Below are 19,459 nucleotides of genomic sequence, written 5' to 3'. Positions count from 1 at the left end.
GTCATCTTCCACAGGCAGGCGTGGGGAGCCAAGAAATGCCAAGCTGCCTGGCATGGGCGTGCATGTGGCAGGGCGCTGGGGGGCGAGCACGCGTGGCGGGCTGTGCTAGAACATTCCCCTTGCCAGCTCAGGCCGGCCTCAACCTCCCATGAACTGCAGGCTGGCCAAGGAACCAGAAGACAGGGACAGAGGAAGTAGAGGCTCAAAGTCGGAGCAGAACCCCAGCCATCTGCCCTGGTGCTTCTCCAGCCCTTTCTCCCAGCTGCAGGTTCTCCACCTCTGACTTCAGCCAAGTTCCTCAGCCTTTTGTCTCCTTCACCTCCCAGAGCTACTATGTCAGCTCTCAAACAGAGTATGTACGGTGTAAGGTTCCCCTTGTGTGGGCTGCAGGCCTGGGACCACAGCTGGTGGAGGGCCAAGAGAGGGGGAGCTGTGTGAGTGACTGCCGACCACGGGGACAGGGGCCAGGCAGGTCCCACCTGCTCAGCAAGGTGTCTGCAGTGGCCGAACTTATGCTCCTACTTTCATTCTTCTGAATCTTTAAGTTTGCTTCTCTAAGGGTCTGCTGTTGCTGAGCCTGTACCTGGAAGGGCATGCTGAGCCATTTTCAGGTGATGTTGTAGAGAGAGTAATTGATAGTGAGCACAGATTACCTGGGGAGGCGAGGGAACAAGATAGAGGAAAAGCACCTTATCTTGGAGGAAAGGCAAGAGGAATGGAAAGCAGAAAGTCTCTTCTAGAGGGGAATCCGTGACTCTCACTCACCAAACATTCATTGAGAACCTACTGTGCTATGTTAGGCTTTGCGCTACTTCGGGGTCCTGCTGCTCATGGAATGAAGCAGGAGAGGAAGAGGGAATGCACAATGTGCCCCTGCCCCCGTGGTCCTTACAGAGTCAAAGCTCTTGTGTTCAAGGTTTCTGTCTCTAACTCTGAAACACAGTAGGCTGGCTCCAGTTAGCGGGAGAGGAGGCAGGAAATTCCCCACACAAACAATTGTGAATCCATTCCTCTTTTAAAGAAGAAAGCCAGATGCAGGCCCCCTCTGCTGCTGCCACCTTCCCCAGCCCCCATCAGAACAAAAAAAACACAAAATCACGGGAATCAGTGGGCCCACCAGGCTGGCTGTGGAGAGGCGGATGAGGTCCGATGGTGTGTCATTATTAGTTCTTGCTGGGAGCCCAAGCCCAGCCTTTGCTCATCACAAATATCAGGGCTCTGAGACAACTGCATCTTGAGAAGTGTTGCTGTGTGGTTCAAGAAGGGAGGGCGATGGCACAGGATTGGGAGTCACTGGCATAAAATGTGGACCAGCCAACTTCTTAGGATCAGCAGGTCCTGAGACAAGGGCAAGCGTGCAGGACAGGAGTCAGACTGTTGGAGGAGGAGAAGAAAGGTCTGGGGGTTTCTTTGTTTAAGACATGGAGACAAGCTATGGCCTAGAGGAGCCTGGCAGTGACCTCGTAGTTATGGAGATGTGACGAGGGAATAAGGATCGTGGCCGGGAGCAGAGCACTGGGCACTGTCACGGTCAGTCTCATGCAGTTGGGCCCAAAGGGGGAGGGGGAAAAAAGCCAGAGGTACCAAGCGCCTTAGCATGGGTGAGGCCTCCAGGTCGAGTGAGGGCCAGGACACGCTCCCATCAGTAGCAGTGGCTCACTCCTGGGGCATTTCGCAACACATGGGGCAGGCCACGAAATCCCGAGGGCTGCCTCATTTGGTTTTGAGCCCCTAAGACCACGTGACCTGTGGTGGGATGTCCTCTTCTGTCTCTATCTCTTGGGAAATAAAGGTCTAATTTTAAGCCAACATTTTTGTGGCACAGATCAATGCAGACTCTACATGAGTGTCCCCCTGCCTTGTCTTCACCACTCGGGGCTCTCACCCCACCCCCGGCCCCTGCCTCGGGGTGGGCTGTAGAAGCACCTGGCTATGTTGGGCCCAGCTGGGAGGCCAGTGGAGAAGTAGGCTGGCGTACGTTTGTCAGTGAGGTAGAAGAGTCTGCACCACTGGGTCTTTATTTGCAGCAAAATGAAAGGGGCTGCTAGGAGGTTATTTTTGGCTGAAAAGTAAGTCACAGAGAGTCTTCTCACTTTCCTGTTTTCCTGTGGTGCCTGTCAGGGAAGAGGTGTCTGTGATGGTTTGGGGTTTTTCAGAGGCTAAGACACTCAAGTCACCACTCTGGTTTTGAGGAGAGCCCTGGTTTCCAGGAGCCAGTCAGGCCTCTCTCACTCTGTTTTTATAATTTCCAGACCCATTTTCCTTGTCACCTGACTCCTTCATGACTCAGATGGTGCATTTGTGGTGAAAGGGAATGGGGCAGGAGGTGCAGGAATGAGAGCATCCATAGCTTTGACTCTAAAGTGTTGCTGGTAGAATCTTGAAGTTTTTCTGACCAGAGTCTCTGTGGAGGGAACCCAGACACCAACCCACAGCAGTAAAAGTAATGGTAGTGTTCCTGCCACCTTCATAAAACTGGGATTCCTTGAGTACTTACTGTGGACCAAGGACTAGGCTAAATATTTCACCTCCATTTGCTCATTTACCCCTTACAACAATCTATGAGGTTGTTGTTATTCTCACTCACCAACCAGGATACTGCTACTTAAAGAAGTTCAGTAATTTGCTCCAATTTAAGAGTTGGTAAGGAGCAGAGCTGGGATCTGGGCACAGGTTTATCGAACACCATATCCCATGCTCTTGATCACCAGACTGTACAGCCTTGATCATTTTCCAGAGCAGGAGATATTAAGCCCTGTGTACCTTGAAGCCGATGAAAATTTTACAGGAAAAAGAAGTCATTTGACCTTATTTTGTTTGCTTTTCTTTTTCCATCTCAGTGTATCCCAACTATTTCTCTCAGAAGAATTGTTTTTTTGCACTATTTGATTATTTCTATTCTGTGACTGTGCTTTGGTTTTGGTGTCAGACAGAGATAAACTGGTTATAATCAGGCTTTTCTTTTGGACCCTATAAAGTTGCACATTGGCTTTTCCTTTTTTGAGGGTCTGGTGGATTGCTCTGACAGAGAGGTTTGAAGCCCTACACAAAAGCTATATGACCTCACATGGGCCAGTAAAGTATAATAGGACCACAGGACTAAACCCCAACTTCAGATCCCTCTCTCAGGGCTACCAAATGGGGTGCTTCCCTCTGCCCGTCCAACAGAATATGTGTCTTCATTGCCTTTCTTTGAATTACATCTTGCTTGTCTGTTGTATGTAGAGCAGACTCTTGGCCTTCCAGGGTCTACTCTACCATTTCAACTGCTATCTGGTAACCCAGCAGATCCTTAATATCTTAGTGATTAGTGGATTTGCATCATCTAGTCTTCAGGGCTGGTAGGTAGGAACAGATCTCCCAGTTGCAAGTGAGCCAAGTTACCTGGGCGGCATTGCTGTATGACTATGTCATTCCATATCAGTCCTCATGAACACAGCCTTCTTATTAAAATACTAACAATGTCACTTACACATTCCCCACCTTGCGGAGGCCCAAGATCTGGGCCCCTATTCCCAATCAGCTGTGAAAACCTAACCACTTGATTATAGATATTTGCAAACACCCCGAAGACAGCCATGCTTTCCCTACCTTCTTCCTGCTCTGGTTTTGAGCTTCTGTTTGTTTTTGACCCCTGGTAATTTTTCTTCTTTTCTTATTATCCCAGCTCTGGAGTTGAAAGGATATTGTTAAATTTTATCCAACATTTTTAGGTTGTTTATAGAAGGAGAACTTTCAGATGGTATATTCTACTGTCTCTTCCCACTCTTAAATAAATGTATACCAATGCTCTGTACATAGTAGGAGAGGAATAATGGAAAGGAGGGATCTGGTCACAAAATATGCTAAGGAAATGTTGTTAGCCACCCTCATATTTATTCATTTATTGAGAACCTCCTGTGGCATCAGGCATTCAACTAGCAGCTGGTACTATAAAGATTAGACTCTGAGCCCTTGATAGTACAGAGTGTTAAGTCCTGTATAATGCCTATATGGGTAAAATATACCATAGTAACACACAGGCAGGGAGGACTCTCTGGGCCCAGGAAGCCAGATGAGATTTTCCAGAGGAGGTTGTATGTAAGAAACTCTTCCTGCAGAATCCATCTCAGGGTATCTATTTTAATTTTACATTTTCCAAGAAGATTGTTGCAAACCCACAAATGTGAGATCATTGGCACCCTCCCACCCCAAGGGGTGAACACTGGAGGAGGGGAACAGCTCCATTTCCTCTTTCCGTCAGATGACTGCAGTGAGCAGAGAAATATCTGGCTTGAGCATTCTGGGACCCAGAAATAAATGTCTCTGGGTTGCAGGCATCTGCCGATGGGATGGGAGCATAGTGCTGCTTCCTCCTGGGGAAATCAGCCTCTAAGGAAATACGTGCAGACCAAGCCCCGAGGCTGAAGGAGTGATAGTGCCAGGCAGCTTATTTGGAATAAACTTTGACCCGCAACTGAGAAAAGCAGAAGTGAAGTTGTTGGGGTTCAGGGGAATTGATATATGTATAGCCCTTTTTTTTCTTCTATGTTGGATCGTTGGGTTCACTTTATTGTTAATGCTCCTGTACCTAAGCCTGTTGTATAGAAGTGCCAAAGGAATTTAAATTACCCTGCATTCCCAATAAATTAAAAGAGGAATGAAATCATCACATAGTGGTAGCATGCTATAGTAGAAGGAACATCAGATCAAGAATCCAGAGACTCTAACTTATTCCTAGGATGGCCACCAACTCACCTTACAAACAAGACATTTCTTTTTTTTAAGGCTCCATTTCATCATTTGTACAATAAGAGTTTCGTACTAAATAGTCTTCAAGGCTCTGTCCAACCTTAGAATTTCATGTATCTATGATCCTTTAAAAAAACCCAAAAGGCAAGTAGTGTTCTGGTCATCAAGGGTTCTTGAGGGGCCTCAAAGACCTCATAAGTTTTGCTTGTGAAATTCTAAGAGCAACCTTGCAGTGAAGCCCAGGCAGTATGAACATGGTAGGCAGATCTTTGGGATGAATAGAGAATGAGAATCAGGCCAAGCATTCATTGGAAAGCCAGAGAAAAAGAGAAAATGAGCACACATTCATATATATATATATATATATTTATAAGAGTTTCCATTTACTGCAAGGCCTCCACTGGGCCTGACACCACAGCTTCTCTGGGAAAGGGCATCTTTGGGACCTAATGCAGCCTCATCAAGAAGAAATGGATGTAGGTCTGATTTGTCATTCACGTAACTAGAGAGTTTTGATGGGAAATGATGTGGGAGAAAGAAAACAGTGTTGAGCATTAGGCACAAATGTGATTAGCATCTTCTCCTGGTCTGAAGGAGATGAAGATCAAGATGAAGGATCAAGATCAGAATTCTGCCCTGTGCCCTATAGGGAGATAGTCACTTTTGGCTAAGATCCCAACCTGTAGGTCATCAGAGCAGAACATCTAAAGTTCAAAACTAACCTTTCTAAAACATCAATGTGGTCATGAGTTCTGTTGCAAGCTGTAGAAGAAAAATGTTCTTAATGTAATTGAAGTAATAGAAGTGTTATCACCCAATCAGTCAATGTTTGTGGAGCTCTTCCTCGGGGTGGGCCCTGTGATAAGCAGTCTGGGACCACCTGGCTCTCTATTTTCACCCTTTTTCTCCCTTACAAGTTTTCTCAGGCTTCCCCTCTGAATCATCCAGTCCTAACCTCTCCTCCTAGAGGCTAGATGTAGCAGAGCCAGCCCCTGAAAGCCCTTACAAATCTCCCCAACCAAAATCTGGCTTAGGCACTTCTGTCCTCATCCCTATGCTAGCACTTATCATCATAAGCTATACTTGTTTACAGTGAATTTTCTCAAGGGCTGGAACTGTGTTTTATTTATCTTTGTATCCTCATAACAATGCCTGGCACATAGAGGTTTGTAATAAAGGATATTGAATGACTGAATGAATGACTATATCCATAGACAACAGATAGGGCCACCATCTCCATGCCTAACTTTCCAGAACAACCTTAAACAGAAAATAACATAAAGAATATAGATAACATAAAGAAGAAATTATCTCTACTTTGAGAAGTTTCCAAAGTTGTACAGTTTCCATAGTCATATAGGCATATGGGCTGATAGCCCTTCTTCAGATTTCATCACTGACCCACAGCCATTTATACGGCTATCTCATCTGCCTGGAACACAGCTAGCTGGCCATAGATATCATCAAGATCATGCATCATGAGAAGAGAAACCTAGCCTCTCTCTCAGATCTAGGTATTGACTTCAGGTATAATTTTAAGAAGCTTGACTCATGAAAAGTATGTGTGTGTGTGTGTGTGTGTGTTTTGGAGAAGGCTCACTTAATGAAAGGGTAAGTAGCCCAATACAGAGAGTCTTCCTGTAAATGAAAATGAAAAATGTTCATGTTGGGCGCCTGGGTGGCTCAGTTGGTTAAGCGACTGCCTTCGGCTCAGGTCATGATCCTGGAGTCCCTGGATCGAGTCCTGCATCGGGCTCCCTGCTCGGCAGGGAGTCTGCTTCTTCCTCTGACCCTCCCCCCTCTCATGTGCTTTCTCCCATTCTCTCTCTCAAATAAATAAATAAAATCTTTAAAAAAAAGAAAAAAAGAAAAATGTTCATGTTGATGACTTTGTATTCCATTACTTATTAAAAGGCAGGATAAGAGGAATATTATATGTTTTTTTTCTTTTATCAAAATGGTTAAAATGGAAAATGAAAACATGTCTCCTTAAGAAATAGGCTACAGGTATTTGAAAAACTCACTTATATGACGCACTCTGTTTACAGATGTTACAGGATAAGTGAGGTATATGTATGGGGAGTAAAAATTCACCTCTGGACACACTGTGCAGAGAAACCTTGCACCCCCCCTTGGGGGAAGTTTCCTGCAGCAGGAGTGCTGTCCCCAGGCCGACACCTTTCCATTATGGGGATTTTGATCTAATCTATGTTCAGTCTTCAGATGCTTTAAACACTTTGGATCAATTAGTCGTTTTTCCCTTCCTATTTTTTCCATTGTAACTTTGGACTCAAGCTCTCAAGTTTCCCAGGCACATGTTGCCATAGGAGACTCTGTTTGTTTAGGGTGGAGTAGTTGTTTTTGGCAGGTTGGGGGAGGAACAATTAATTCTAATAGGTATATAGTAAATTAAACACTCGGGTCTTTCCAACCTTTTCTCCGGTTTTCTGCCCCTTTTTATAAATTCCCTTTTCTTCCCAGATGACACTTTAAGAGCAGAAAAGAAGCAGTTTCTAGAAATCATGTTCAGGCTCTTGCAGTAGATGCCCCTTGGGAGCTGGAGAAGGTCACCTAGACCATTTCTGCTCTTTTCAACCTATCTTCCCTAGTGTTCCTAAGATGAGAAGCCATCCTTGGGGTAGACTTTGGAAACAAAGATCCCCCTGGATCCTTTATTAATCCATTCAAAAGTTTAAGTTGTTATTACGAAAAGGAAGCTCTCACTTTAATCCTCCATACTGAAGACCATACTTTTTACACGTAAGTGAAGTATTTTGGGTGCTCTTTGGGTTTTTATAGGCAATAACATGAAAAATAAAGAAGGAACAGATTAAGTTTTGCCAATGAGTCAGTCAGGGTTGGAGAAAAAGTAACAGATGCAGTGTTAGAGGAGGGAAATATACTCCACCAAACACTTGAAAAAGAAGAAAGAAAACTCGGTGGGGGGGGGTGGGGGGGGTGGATCTCAGTAGATGTATCTGGTCCTCCTGGGAGGACCTGAGAGCATTTATGGATGTTAAGGATGTAGCTAGCTGTATTTTGACTCCTATTATTGGGCTGCAATTGTAACCCCAAGTCCTGATTGTATAGTTATTCCCAGTTCTGCAGAGCCAGAGTCACTCACTCCGGTGTTAAAGACAAATGCACATCTCAAAATCTCTGTCTTCTATCCCAGTGAGGCCTGTGTTGAAAACAAAATTCATTTTTACTTCCTGCTCTCAACTGCCTTTGCCGTGCAGCTGTGGAACAGCTGTTGAGTTCCACCCCACAAGTAGCAACTTTTCAGTGACTGGAATCCTGGTATATATCTGGAATGATGTTCAAATGACCTCAGGACCCCATAGAATAAATCAAAACATTGAAGTAATAATTTGGATGAGCTCGTTCTGATGTAATTCAATTGCTGAAAATTATTTAATGGCCTTTTTTTTTTTTTAGCTTAGTGATCTATCTATCTCATCAAAGCACAGTGAAATAGGGAACAGTCCCTCTATTTGACATTTAAGGAGGGTGGGGGGAGAGAGTGATTTAAACATGCAAAGCTGGAAGGTGACCTCAGAACTCAAAAGTCTACTGACTGTCTTGTGGTCCAAAGAGTTTTGCCACAAGACGTTTCCTGAGGCTTCGCAATTGGGTATCCACTCAGGATGGGAAGCGGCCAATGTGATTGAGTAGGTGGGCTGGCTGGTATGCCCTCCAGGATGCTGTGGGACACTGTTTTTCTCCAGGAGTGGTTCTAGGGAAACAATGCATTGGGCTTCTGAGCTATTTTTTAACCGCTTGTTGCTGTTCTTATACATTTCCTTTTGGGGAGAAACACTCCATAAACTCTGGTTTGGCTGGACCCCTTTCCCATTTTGGTTTCTGTTAACTTGTAGCAGTAACAGGAATGAATGGAAACAGTTTAGCTTCCTCTGCTCTCACCCTGTGTCTAGCTGCTGTGCATTAGGTAGCTGTACATGTGAGACTATTTCTTTTTTTTTTTTTTAAGATTTTATTTATTTATTTGACAGAGAGAGAGATAGCGAGAGCAGGAACACAAGCAGGGGGAGTGGGAGAGCGAGAAGCAGGCTTCCTGCTGAGCAGGGAGCCCGATGTGGGACTCGATCCCAGGACCCTGGGATCATGACCTGAGCCGAAGGCAGACGCTTAATGACTGAGCCACCCAGGCGCCCCATGTGAGACTATTTCTGTTCCAACACTGGTGTCCCAAACCCTAGGACCCCTGCATTCTGGACAGACAAATTTGAGTCTTCATAGCATGCCAGGACTACCAGGGTCCCTGAATACAAGTACCAGGAGAAGGGGTGGAAATTATGATTCTTAATTCAGGAGAGGCAGCAGAAAGTCAAGATACATGACTTCTAATCCCAAAGTCTGCTTGACCCTAGCTATGTGACCCAGGGCAGTGTTTGTCATTTCTATGCATCTCCATTAAAGCCAACCTTGCCTGTAGCACAGGCTTTTCCTGAGGATCAACAGAGTTAAAATGTGTGAAAATATTTGGTAACCTACTTTATATAAAGACCTATTATTACAAGAAGGTGAAAAGTTGACCAAGGGGTTTAAATGAACCATTCTGGACCCTAGAGTTGGTCAGAAGCAGGTGTTGCAGGTGAAATTTGACAAATCCTTGGGTCTAATGGTCTTGAGACTTCTCAACTTTTTGAGAATGTTAGGTCAGTTTGTATCCTGCCCCTTGGGTGCTCTCCCCTAATATCTCTTGAGTTTCATGGATTATGGTGGGGATGGGCAGGAGAGTAGTGCAAAGCCCAGTGAAACTGTTCTTAGACACTGACTTCTCATGTCCTCACCAGCCTTTCCAAGCAGATGGATGGTGTGATACCATCAACAACCGGGCCTACTGCCACTATGATGGGGGAGACTGCTGCTCTTCCACGCTCTCCTCCAAGAAGGTAAGTGAGCATACCTGCGGGTAACAGGCAGGGCAGGGGCTCCAGAAATAGAGGCAGTGGCTTTGGCTGGTTCTCCTTCATTCTGCATCATTTTTACTCTGTAGTCAAGAGGGATTTATAATGAATAAACATTGACACTTCTATGGTGACAGGATTAAAGGCAGTGATTTTAGGTGAGGTTGTTAGAAAACACTAGTCCTCTAGTAGTTGGTCCTGGAACTCCTTCAGAAAAGCCATGGCTTTTGCTCCTCAAAGACTCACATCTGCTTATCATTGTCCAGGATACACCTCTGTTGGCAGAGAATTATGGCCTCTTCCCCCTGGGGAGGCACAATTACCAAAGAAGTGACGTCTGATTATTATTAATCTTCATAATTAAATTAATAATCCTATGTAGTATATTATAAGCATATTTCAAGTTTATGTTGAATGGCTACCACAAGCTACTTGGAGCACTCCCTAGACCATATCCTGAGCAGTAATCTTTTTCTCAGTTCCTTTTATCTCTATTTCTCTGGGCTCTATTAAATTGACAGATATGCTCAAGCTAAACCTGTGAAATTGAATAGGTTGAAATTTTGCTCTAATATGGATAAAAAGCCAAGTGCTCCAAAGATACTTGATGCTAGCTGGCCAATTTGATGAATCAGAAATATGCAAGAGATAGTATTTCTTTCCTTGTACATGTCTTCACAATAAGTCACACCTACGTGATCTCCTCTACAGACTTGAGTACTATGGCACCTAATGGCTGATATGACTCACTGTTCAGTATATGCTGGACACTGTTCTCACCACTTAGGTGAATTAACTTATTTAATGCAGAATGCTCAGGGGCTTATCAGATCACTGTTCAATTTGGCCCTCTTTTGCTCTAAAAATTAATAAATCCCAAACCAAAAGAAACAGATCAAGAACTTGGAAAACAGGTCAGAAATCATGTCAACTAGTTATTGTTCTCATTTACAGACGGTAACTGGTCATGGATCCCATCTCTACACAGGAAAATATGACCACTTCAGAAGAAAGCAAGCAATTCTAGCCTCATCTCCATCTCACACTCAGTAAATCTAGGGTTTGTCTTTAATGGATTTCAGTGCCTATAGCCAGCATATACTAGAATCAGGATTGAAAAGACACTTCATGGGGCACCTGGGTGGCTCAGTTTGTTGACTATCCAACTCTTGATTTCAGCTCAGATCGTGATCTCAGGGTTGTGAGTTTGAGCCCTACATTGGCTCCATGCTAAGCATTCTATTGACATTTTCTCTCTCTCTGTCTTTCTGCCCCTTCCCCTTACTCTCTCTCTCTTGCAAATAAATAAATAAATAAAATCTTAAAAAAAAAGAAAAAGAAAAAGCACTTTATTCCTGTAAATCACATTTTATCTCACATGTGAAAATATGCTGGAAAATTTCCCCAAATAATACCACCCATTTTCCAACTGCCTTGCCCAGTCACCAAGCCCATCTTTTCAGTGTGCTTGGACGATTAAATGCTATGCCTATCTATTTTCACCTCACTAGACTGTCCATGCCCAAAGGGTAGAATCCTTGCCAAAACTTTTTACATCATATCTCTCAAAATGCCCAATTCTCTCTGAAGCTAGTTATGGACACTCAAAAAGTATATTTGTCTGTTGGTGCTGTAGTGCGAACAGGTAGAGAATAACTTTTGCTGGATCATTTTTGGTGCAGAGTAGGGATAATTATATAGCAAGAAGGCAATCCGGCCACAGACAATGGGTAGAGAGATGCATTGTTTCACCAAGTCAGAGTACATCCTGGGTTCAAGATGGGCAAAACCTCATGCTTATAAGATGGCAGAGATGATCGTATGGCTCCAAGAACACCAAGAAGTAGGAGCCATAGAGCTAGGCTGTAGAGCCTTGTTTTTCCAGATAGTGTTACGACCTTAAGTTAAGTCATTCAATCTCTCTTGGCCTTCCCTATAAAAAGAAAATGCTAACATCCATCTTATCTACTTTACAGGGATTTTGTGAAGAGGATAATGGCAACAAAAACATTAGCAGTGGTTCTTGACATTAGTGATTATATTAGAAGTAGTAGTGACAGGTGTTATAGATGCCTGGAAATGTGTGTTTTATATCCATCATTTTATTTAAATCACACTAACACCCTCTGGGGTAGTTACTGTTGTCCTTCCACTGTATGTTTGTGTGTATACACACACACACACACACACACAAAGTGAAGCAAGGAAGATTTACCTTGCTCAAAGAGACATGATGTGTAAGTGAAAGAACTGAGTGTTCGTTTCAGTTCTGTGATATTAACAGTAATCCCACACTTCCTCTGGGACCAAGTGAGAAAAGCAGAAGCTGGTTGAAAAGTATGAAGCTTGGCAAGAAAATGGGTTATTTCAACTTCTCTTTGATTTCCCCTAGGTCATTCCATTTGCTGCTGACTGTGACCTGGATGAATGCACCTGCCGAGACCCCAAGGCTGAAGAAAATCAGTAACTGTGGGATCAAGCCCCTCCTTCCACTGCCCTGGAGGCAGGAAGAAAGAGAGGCCTCCATAACAGAAAACAAAAGGTGAATGAAGAAGAAATGTTGTGAAATGAAGGAAGGAGGAAGAGCATGAGGATCTTACAGACATGCAGGAGAATGTTTATAGGTGCCAACTGTTGCATCAGATAGCCCAAGTAGGGAAGAATCACAGGCAAAAATTTCTTCAAAGAGGCAGTTGATTAAAAGTGGAAGGAGAAATATGATAGATATACAAGGACCCTCCTCCCCCATTTATATTCTATTCAACCCCATCCTCAACTCTTGCCCTACTCCCCGCTCTGCACCCCGCCAACTATTCAGCCCCACCCAACTTGTAAACCAATACCAAAATACTAGAAGAGAAGTTGCCAGGGACACTCTGTTAACACCCATTTTGAATGGATTGCCATCTTTCAGGGCTCATCTACTCTAAACTGGCTCCCTTTCTTTCGTGTAGTCTCCTTTAGTAATAATGAGGTTAGTTATTAATTCTTTATAGGTATTTAAACATAATTATATAAATCTATTATATATATTATATTTTTTGCTGTCTACTAAGCTAAAAATTATACATTGTTCCACATATTGCTGCTGTGAAGTTCACTTCCAAAATGAATCCTGAGGGTTTGAGGACAGCAAGAAAAGTTGTTCTGCCATTTTTCTATTGATGGGGGTTGGCAGGTTGAAAGGGAAGTGGTGAAGGGGAGGGAGAGAGAAATTAGGTGTTCTTGATATGAACATGTCAGCTAATCATCTTTCATGAGCAGGAAGCTGGGCCCAGTTTGAGGAGATGAAGGGTTGGGATGATAACATTAAGAGGCATGGCAAGTTGGGTGGGAGTACCTATTGGTGCTGGGGCAGGAGAACCAGACTGTGGTTCTTGTGTATCTATCCAAAAAGAATATATTCACTACTTTTCACTTCTCAGAACTCTTAGTTGGAGTTAGTGAGACCCAGGATTCTCTACATTCCCATATGTGCCTGTTCCAAGGGTGGCTCTTACCCTCCAGTCAGTGAGCAAGTTTATACTGGGGCTTGTTCTCTGATTGCCAGGATTACAGGAACTCGCACATTCCTCATGGTTGGCCTGTGCCCTCTCTCCTTCTGAGTCCCCAAACCTGGCTATCATTCACAGACACATGACCAATCGCTGATCTGGGGGAAAAAATGTTATGGACATGACATAGGGAGAAAATGGGAGGAGACAGAAGAACAGGCAGAGATGGGGGAGCCAAAGGAGGCCATAGAGATGGGAGAGGCCAGGAGTAAATTAGAGCCCCAGGCAGGAGGATGAAATGAGTCAAAGAGACTTGGGCTTGTTCCAAGTCTCCAGAACAGATCGGAGGGGAATCCTTCAAGCAATGCAGGATCTGAGGTAAATTCTATTCGAGTACAACATATATCCATGACCTAGAGTTTTTGATTGAGCAGGCTATGGAAACACATGGAGCAAGGGTGACACTCTGTGGGAAGAGAGAAGAATTTCAACTATTTAGGGTCCATTTTGTTGTCATTATCCTTTCTTGTTCAATAGATGGACTGTGGGTAAAATGACCACATTAACCTGCCTCTATTTACATCCCAGGCTTACTCTTTTTGCACATGGTCTATTGCAGTTGTTTTTGGTAACAGTTTCTGGATTAAGCCTTGGGGAAAGAGAGTTAATTTCTTGCTCAACACTTCAGTTTGTTATCTCAAGGAGGGCTGGAAGGCTTGCTTCTCCCTCAGAGCTTCCTCTCCAGTGGAAGCGAAGAACAGGCCAAAATTAGAGTGCAACCTTGGTCTCTCTGAATCATCTGCTCTTTGGCTCTGACCACAAGTTTTCGACTCTTCCCACCAACACTGAAGCAATGGCTTTGAAAATAGGAAGAGGAAATATTCCCCACTGCTATCTTGAGGAAAGAACCATATTCTGGAATGGGAAAAAAAGAAAGGGGTATACACATATTTATCTCTAGGGATATAAAATGAGGGTGGCACCATCACTGGGGAAAGGAAGTAGCAGAGATTGCCCATCCAAAAAACCCTTGTCCTCTATGTTTCTAGCCATAAGGGAAACCTAGATACCTACTTCTCATTGTCTGGGTTCACATTTAGTACCCCAAAAAGAGAATAAATATTCCTAGGATTGTAGTAGGCTTCAATATGGAAAGGACAGTGGAAAAAGTTTAGATCCTCCATTTTTTTTTTACAAAGTTGTAAAATTGTTTTCTTGGGGAGAGTATCCAAATTCTTGGAAGTGCATCAAGCTCTTTGTCAGGGAATCCTGCTTGTCTGAGACTGAGGCAGCAGAATAGGTATCTTGGGCATCGCCCAGCTCAGGAAGGCTACAGCTCCTCCACAAGGCTGCAAGCCTGTGGTTCACACCAGTGTGGGTCTGTGCTCAGTCTCTTCACAGAAGGAACAGTGAGAACATTTCTCTGTCATACTTCATTTACAAATATTTTATTCTCCATTGGCAACATCTGCAATCCACTTCTGCCCTGAAAAGGCAAGAGGGCAGTTTCTGTGGTGTGTGGAAAGCCCTTCTGGCTGAAGGCTGCCTGGCCCTCATCAGGTCGGGCCATTCAGAGATGGCGGGCTCTTCTAGCCTGTGTCCCTGGGGCCCAGGGTGTTGAGCTCTCATGTCACTAATAAAGTGGAAGGACAGAGACACCGTGGTCACAGATTCCCAGGAGATATCAACTCCCACTCACTCTATGTGGTGGTCTGTATTTGGCTGCTCTTACCCATCCATGGGGTCATGGAGGACCTCTCCCACAAAGCCCTTCTTTGTTCCAAAAGTCACTTCTCTGCTTCTTTTTTTTTTCCTAGTAACCAGGGGCTCTGGTTGTCCAGGTTGCCCAGGACTAGCTGACTCTAATGGTTAGTGTGACAGTCTCCAACCAGAGAGATGAGAGGACAGAGTAAGGAGAATGGCAGCAGGCAAACCTGTATGTGAAAGTGAAGAGTTATTCTTGATTCTCTCCTTTCCTTGCCTCCACTGCAAGGCATTGGACTTGGCACTTCCTCTCCTCTGTAAGATCACTATTAAGTGCATCAGTTAGCACCCCAAGGGGATGGCTTGATTGGGAACACAGTGAAAGGAGCTGATCTACTGTATTGTAATGTAAAACAGCTACAGCCAGTTATTTTGTAAGATTATAAGATGTTCATTAAAAAATCAGCACAGAAAATGTGAAGAGTCTTTGGTGTCTTATTCTTTGTTTAAATCAACCATCACTTCCAAATTACTTTCCATTTGCCCATGCCAGGTGCAGACATCATGATCTATTAATTGATTAATCATTCCTTTCAGACACTTAGAAGTGATTTGTTAAGTAAATGGCATGTGTAGAGAAAATATACATGAATGTTTATGAGATGACATGTACCAAAGCAGAGCACACAGCCGTGATGTCAAGTGTCTCGTGAGTTGTAGAAATAAATCCCAAGAATCATTTATGGTTCAAAGGAAGTAGGTGTCACTCCCAGATGCCAAATATACATAGCGTTTGAAAGATGGTCTGAGAAGCAGGCATATAAGAATGGTGGACAGAAATGGGAAAGAGGGAGAGGATAGTCCAGGCAAAGTGAACAACAGGGCTGAAGATGTGGAGGTAGGTTTGTGGAGAGGCTGGGTGATATTGGACATCACTGAGGCATCCAGTTTAGCTAGAAGGTAGAATTTAGCTAACATGTGCTATGCATTTGGCACGCCATCTTTTTTGTTTTATGTTCAATTAGCCAACATAGAGTACATCATTAGTTTTTGATGTAGTGTTCAACACAATCTTATTTAATCCTCACAACAAATCTGCAACTTCCATATTCTCATTTCATAGATAAGGATAGCAAGTGTCAGTCTGGTGAGGAAAGTTCCTTAAGTTCATATGACTGGTCTTAGTTTTAACCCTGGCTCTGTGAGACTTCAAAATGCAAGAAGGAAAAGAAAAATGGTGTTTAATGGGATGTGAAAGGGAAGGAGGGAGACATGGAGAGAAATGTCAAAGATGAGGTCTCTGCATTAAGCCTATACACCCATGAAGATTATCATCACTGACAGAAAAGGGAAGGCAGGGAGAGCAAGCTTTTGGAGAAAGAGCATATATTGCTATTTGATAAAATCAGTTTGAGGTCCAGATAAATAATTTGTTGGAAGTTTCCTATAAAGTAGTGTTTAGCACACTGGAGGAGGCTTCCGCAGCTAGGGGGCAGCTTGGCAAGATCTCTAGTCATGCTGGGCATCATCTGGTGGCCTGAAGGGCTGGGTGGTTGTCTAACACACCTATTAGCCATTTGGAGTGTCCTATGGAATAGATAGGTGGAAATGTGTGCTCGGAACTTAGGGGAGAGGCTTGTGATGAGAAATAAACATTTGAGGGTAAGAAACAAAAAAATTTACCTGATATTTTCTTTCTGGTTCACAAATTGCTTTCTTATGCTTTATTGCTACCCAAGGGCTAGGCAGAACAAAACCAGCTTTGTCTGTTTCCATTTTACAGATGAAGACACTAAGTGTGAGAGAGGTTATTGAAAAATTTAAGTTCATATAACTAAGTTCAGCTTGGGATGGGAATCTGTTTTCTGTTCCCCAAATGCAATGTGCTTTCCACTACATGATGTTCAGCCTACTAGGCCCAGAGTGAACCCATTCCCAGTTTAAATGGGAGAGTTAAATGTCTTTTTACCTGTTTATGTTTCAAGGTACTAATTGGTTTCCTTGTGGCTTTGTTAGTAGCTGATGGTAGGAAAACTGAGAGCAAAGCTTCTAGAGTACTCTTCCAGGGCTCTCACCTCATGCCAGGCCCTGAGTATAAGCAGATGCCCCTACACATGCCAGTTAGGCCAGCTGGACTGAGACATCTGGCAAGGCTGCCTTCTCCCTAATAGCTTCCCCAGGGATAGTCCTGGAGAGAGACTTTGAAGCTCTGGTTTCCATTGACTGACAAACTTAAATGACATGATGAGTCACCCATCAGCTGGGAGACTCACTACTCTTAGATTCAGGTCAACCAGATGATGAGGGGCTTAGCATGGGGAAGAGGGTAATGAGAAGATTTTACACTTATAAATAGCTCCATGGCATCTCCAGAGTTGGCTCTGGGTCTCTTTTTATGTCCCCCCAGGAAGACCACTGATTCTGGATCTGTAACATTTCAGGCTGCTCAGTGGTTAGCTGGGAAAAAAGAATGTGGTGGAGAGAATCTTATGTCTCATAATAGTCCACACCTATAAAACCTTTCTATGCCTTGGGTATTTGGGTCTGGAACAAGGTAAGACTAGTTTAGAGAATAGATGGTTATTTTCAAGTCTGCCATAGTCTGAGTCTACCTGGACTTGAATGCACATTTTCTGGTCAGAATTCAGTCTGGCGGTCAACTCATTAGGAAGTGTGTGTGATCAGTTACATTCAGCAACTTGCTGATGATCCCTTTGATTTCTTTTTCTTGATCGCACCACTAGATGTTCAGATTGCCTACACTAGTAGTAGTACTAGTAAGAACTGGTGTGACAATGGCAGGAAACATTCTTATGAGAATCTACAAGTCTGGGTAACATCTCAAATCAGTATAATAAAAACATTTCTAACCCCTGAAAGTTAGTCCAGAGTAATTACAATTTGCTCATATTCTTTGAATCAAATTTCCTTCTAAGAATAATGTAATATAGACAAGCTTCCTTTTCTTTGCCTTTATCCACATGAAAGTCATTTATTCAAATGCAAAAAAAAAATTATAATGAGTGTATAAAGGGAGAGTGTTGACTTTTTAATGATTACCAATCACGCATCAATTTGTCTTTCCTCCCCATTAGGTAGCTGCTATCAGAAGGAAATTGCCTTTTAAAAAGTGTTTATACACATATAAGTCATAAATTTAAGTGTCACAAAAGGCTGTAAAAGTTAGAGAACTTCCCCATACTGTAACTCCATATGCATAGGTCAGAGTGCTTTCTGAATAGTAAGGCAAGTTGTGTTAGGACACAAATGAATTCCAAGGGATGATTTTGTTGGTGGTGAATCAAAAACCTTGAGAATGACCTGTAAGGGAGATCCCATAGCTTCTTAAAATGTCCAAGTGGCCTCCACTCTGGGAAATACTGCTTATTAACTCAACACTGCTAATGCTTCTTCCACTTTGATAGATGATCTACTGCAAGGAGGCTGAGGACATGGACGAGTGAGTCTGGACCTTGACAGGCAATACATACGATGCATTAGTGACTCATAATCTATGGGCAGCAGCATGGTGACTTGCAAGGGGCAAGCTTTTAAGCCTGACAAATCTGAATTTGAATTCTGACTCTACCACTAGCTAGATCTGTCTCTAGTTACTTAACCCTTCTGAGCCTCAGTTTCCTAAATGTCTACCTTTGTAGGGCAATGCCCAGCACAGTGCCTGAGCAATGTAGACAGGAAGAAGTCAAGGAGTGACTGATAGAAACGATGTGTATAGACTACACTGTCAAGAAGTTTGCCAGTGGAGAAGATGAGGGAACTGCTTTTGAAGTGCTTGTAAAGACCCTCCAAATCCTCAAACACGATGATACTCAGACATTAGAGGGTCTCTGAGATGTGCACCATCATTATTATATTCTCAGGACAGGGCAGATAAGAGAATCCTGTATGGTTTGGCTGTCAGATGTTCTAGCCTACTGATTCAGAAAGAAGCAAAATGGATTGTAGGATGATGGTGGTATAGCATGGTACTGAGCAAAATGAAGTGGGTTACAGGGAAATTTCTGGAATTGGCAAAAATGCTGGTAAGCTCCAGATATTTGGAATATCTCAGGAAAGTTGCACTAGCTTTGTGGAACGCCGGTTATTTCTTCAAAAATCATTGAATTGCTGAATGTATTGAGCTTGTAGAAGAGTACTCTTAATACAATTAAACACAACTTTCTACAATGATGGAAATGTTCTACATCTGCATTGTCCAATGTAGTAGCCACTAGTCGTGTTGCTATTGAGCACCTGAAGTGTGACCGGGATGACTGAGGAATTACATTTTAGATTTTACTCAATTCTAATAATTTAAATGTAAATAGCTACATGTGGTGGACTCCATGCTGGACAGCACAGTTCTAGAATATCACATAGACAAATTATTCACATTTGCTTTTAAAATATGCTTTGGGCATTTTTTTTTTAAATCATGGCACTTATGTCCTATGGTTGAAGTAAGGGTATATCATGCTCAGCTGAGTATTTGGATTATATTATTCTACTTCAGGAAAATTTAAATTTAATAAGTCATCTACAAATTTATACATCTAGAAACCTCAAACCAGAAATAAGAAGCAAATAAAAAGGTCTCTT

General features: G+C 43.1%; 1 protein-coding gene across 1 annotated transcript in view; it reads left to right on the top strand.

Annotated features, from left to right (window-relative positions):
• The window catches only part of PAPPA2 (pappalysin 2), a 294,310-nt gene extending 278,987 nt beyond the window's left edge, over positions 1–15,323 (top strand). The window contains exons 21-22 of the mRNA XM_035010738.1: positions 9,549–9,647; positions 12,055–15,323. Of these exons, the coding sequence (XP_034866629.1) occupies positions 9,549–9,647; positions 12,055–12,129 (174 nt within the window). The 3' untranslated portion in view covers positions 12,130–15,323. The remainder of the gene's footprint in view (positions 1–9,548; positions 9,648–12,054) is intronic.
• Positions 15,324–19,459: the final 4,136 nt, after the last annotated feature.

Source organism: Mirounga leonina, unplaced genomic scaffold (assembly GCF_011800145.1).
Source record: "Mirounga leonina isolate KUSES-001 unplaced genomic scaffold, KU_Mleo_1.0 Mir_154, whole genome shotgun sequence".
NCBI lineage: Eukaryota > Metazoa > Chordata > Mammalia > Carnivora > Phocidae > Mirounga > Mirounga leonina.
Note: the sequence above shows the minus strand (reverse complement) of the source record. Positions and strands in the feature narration are given on the sequence as shown.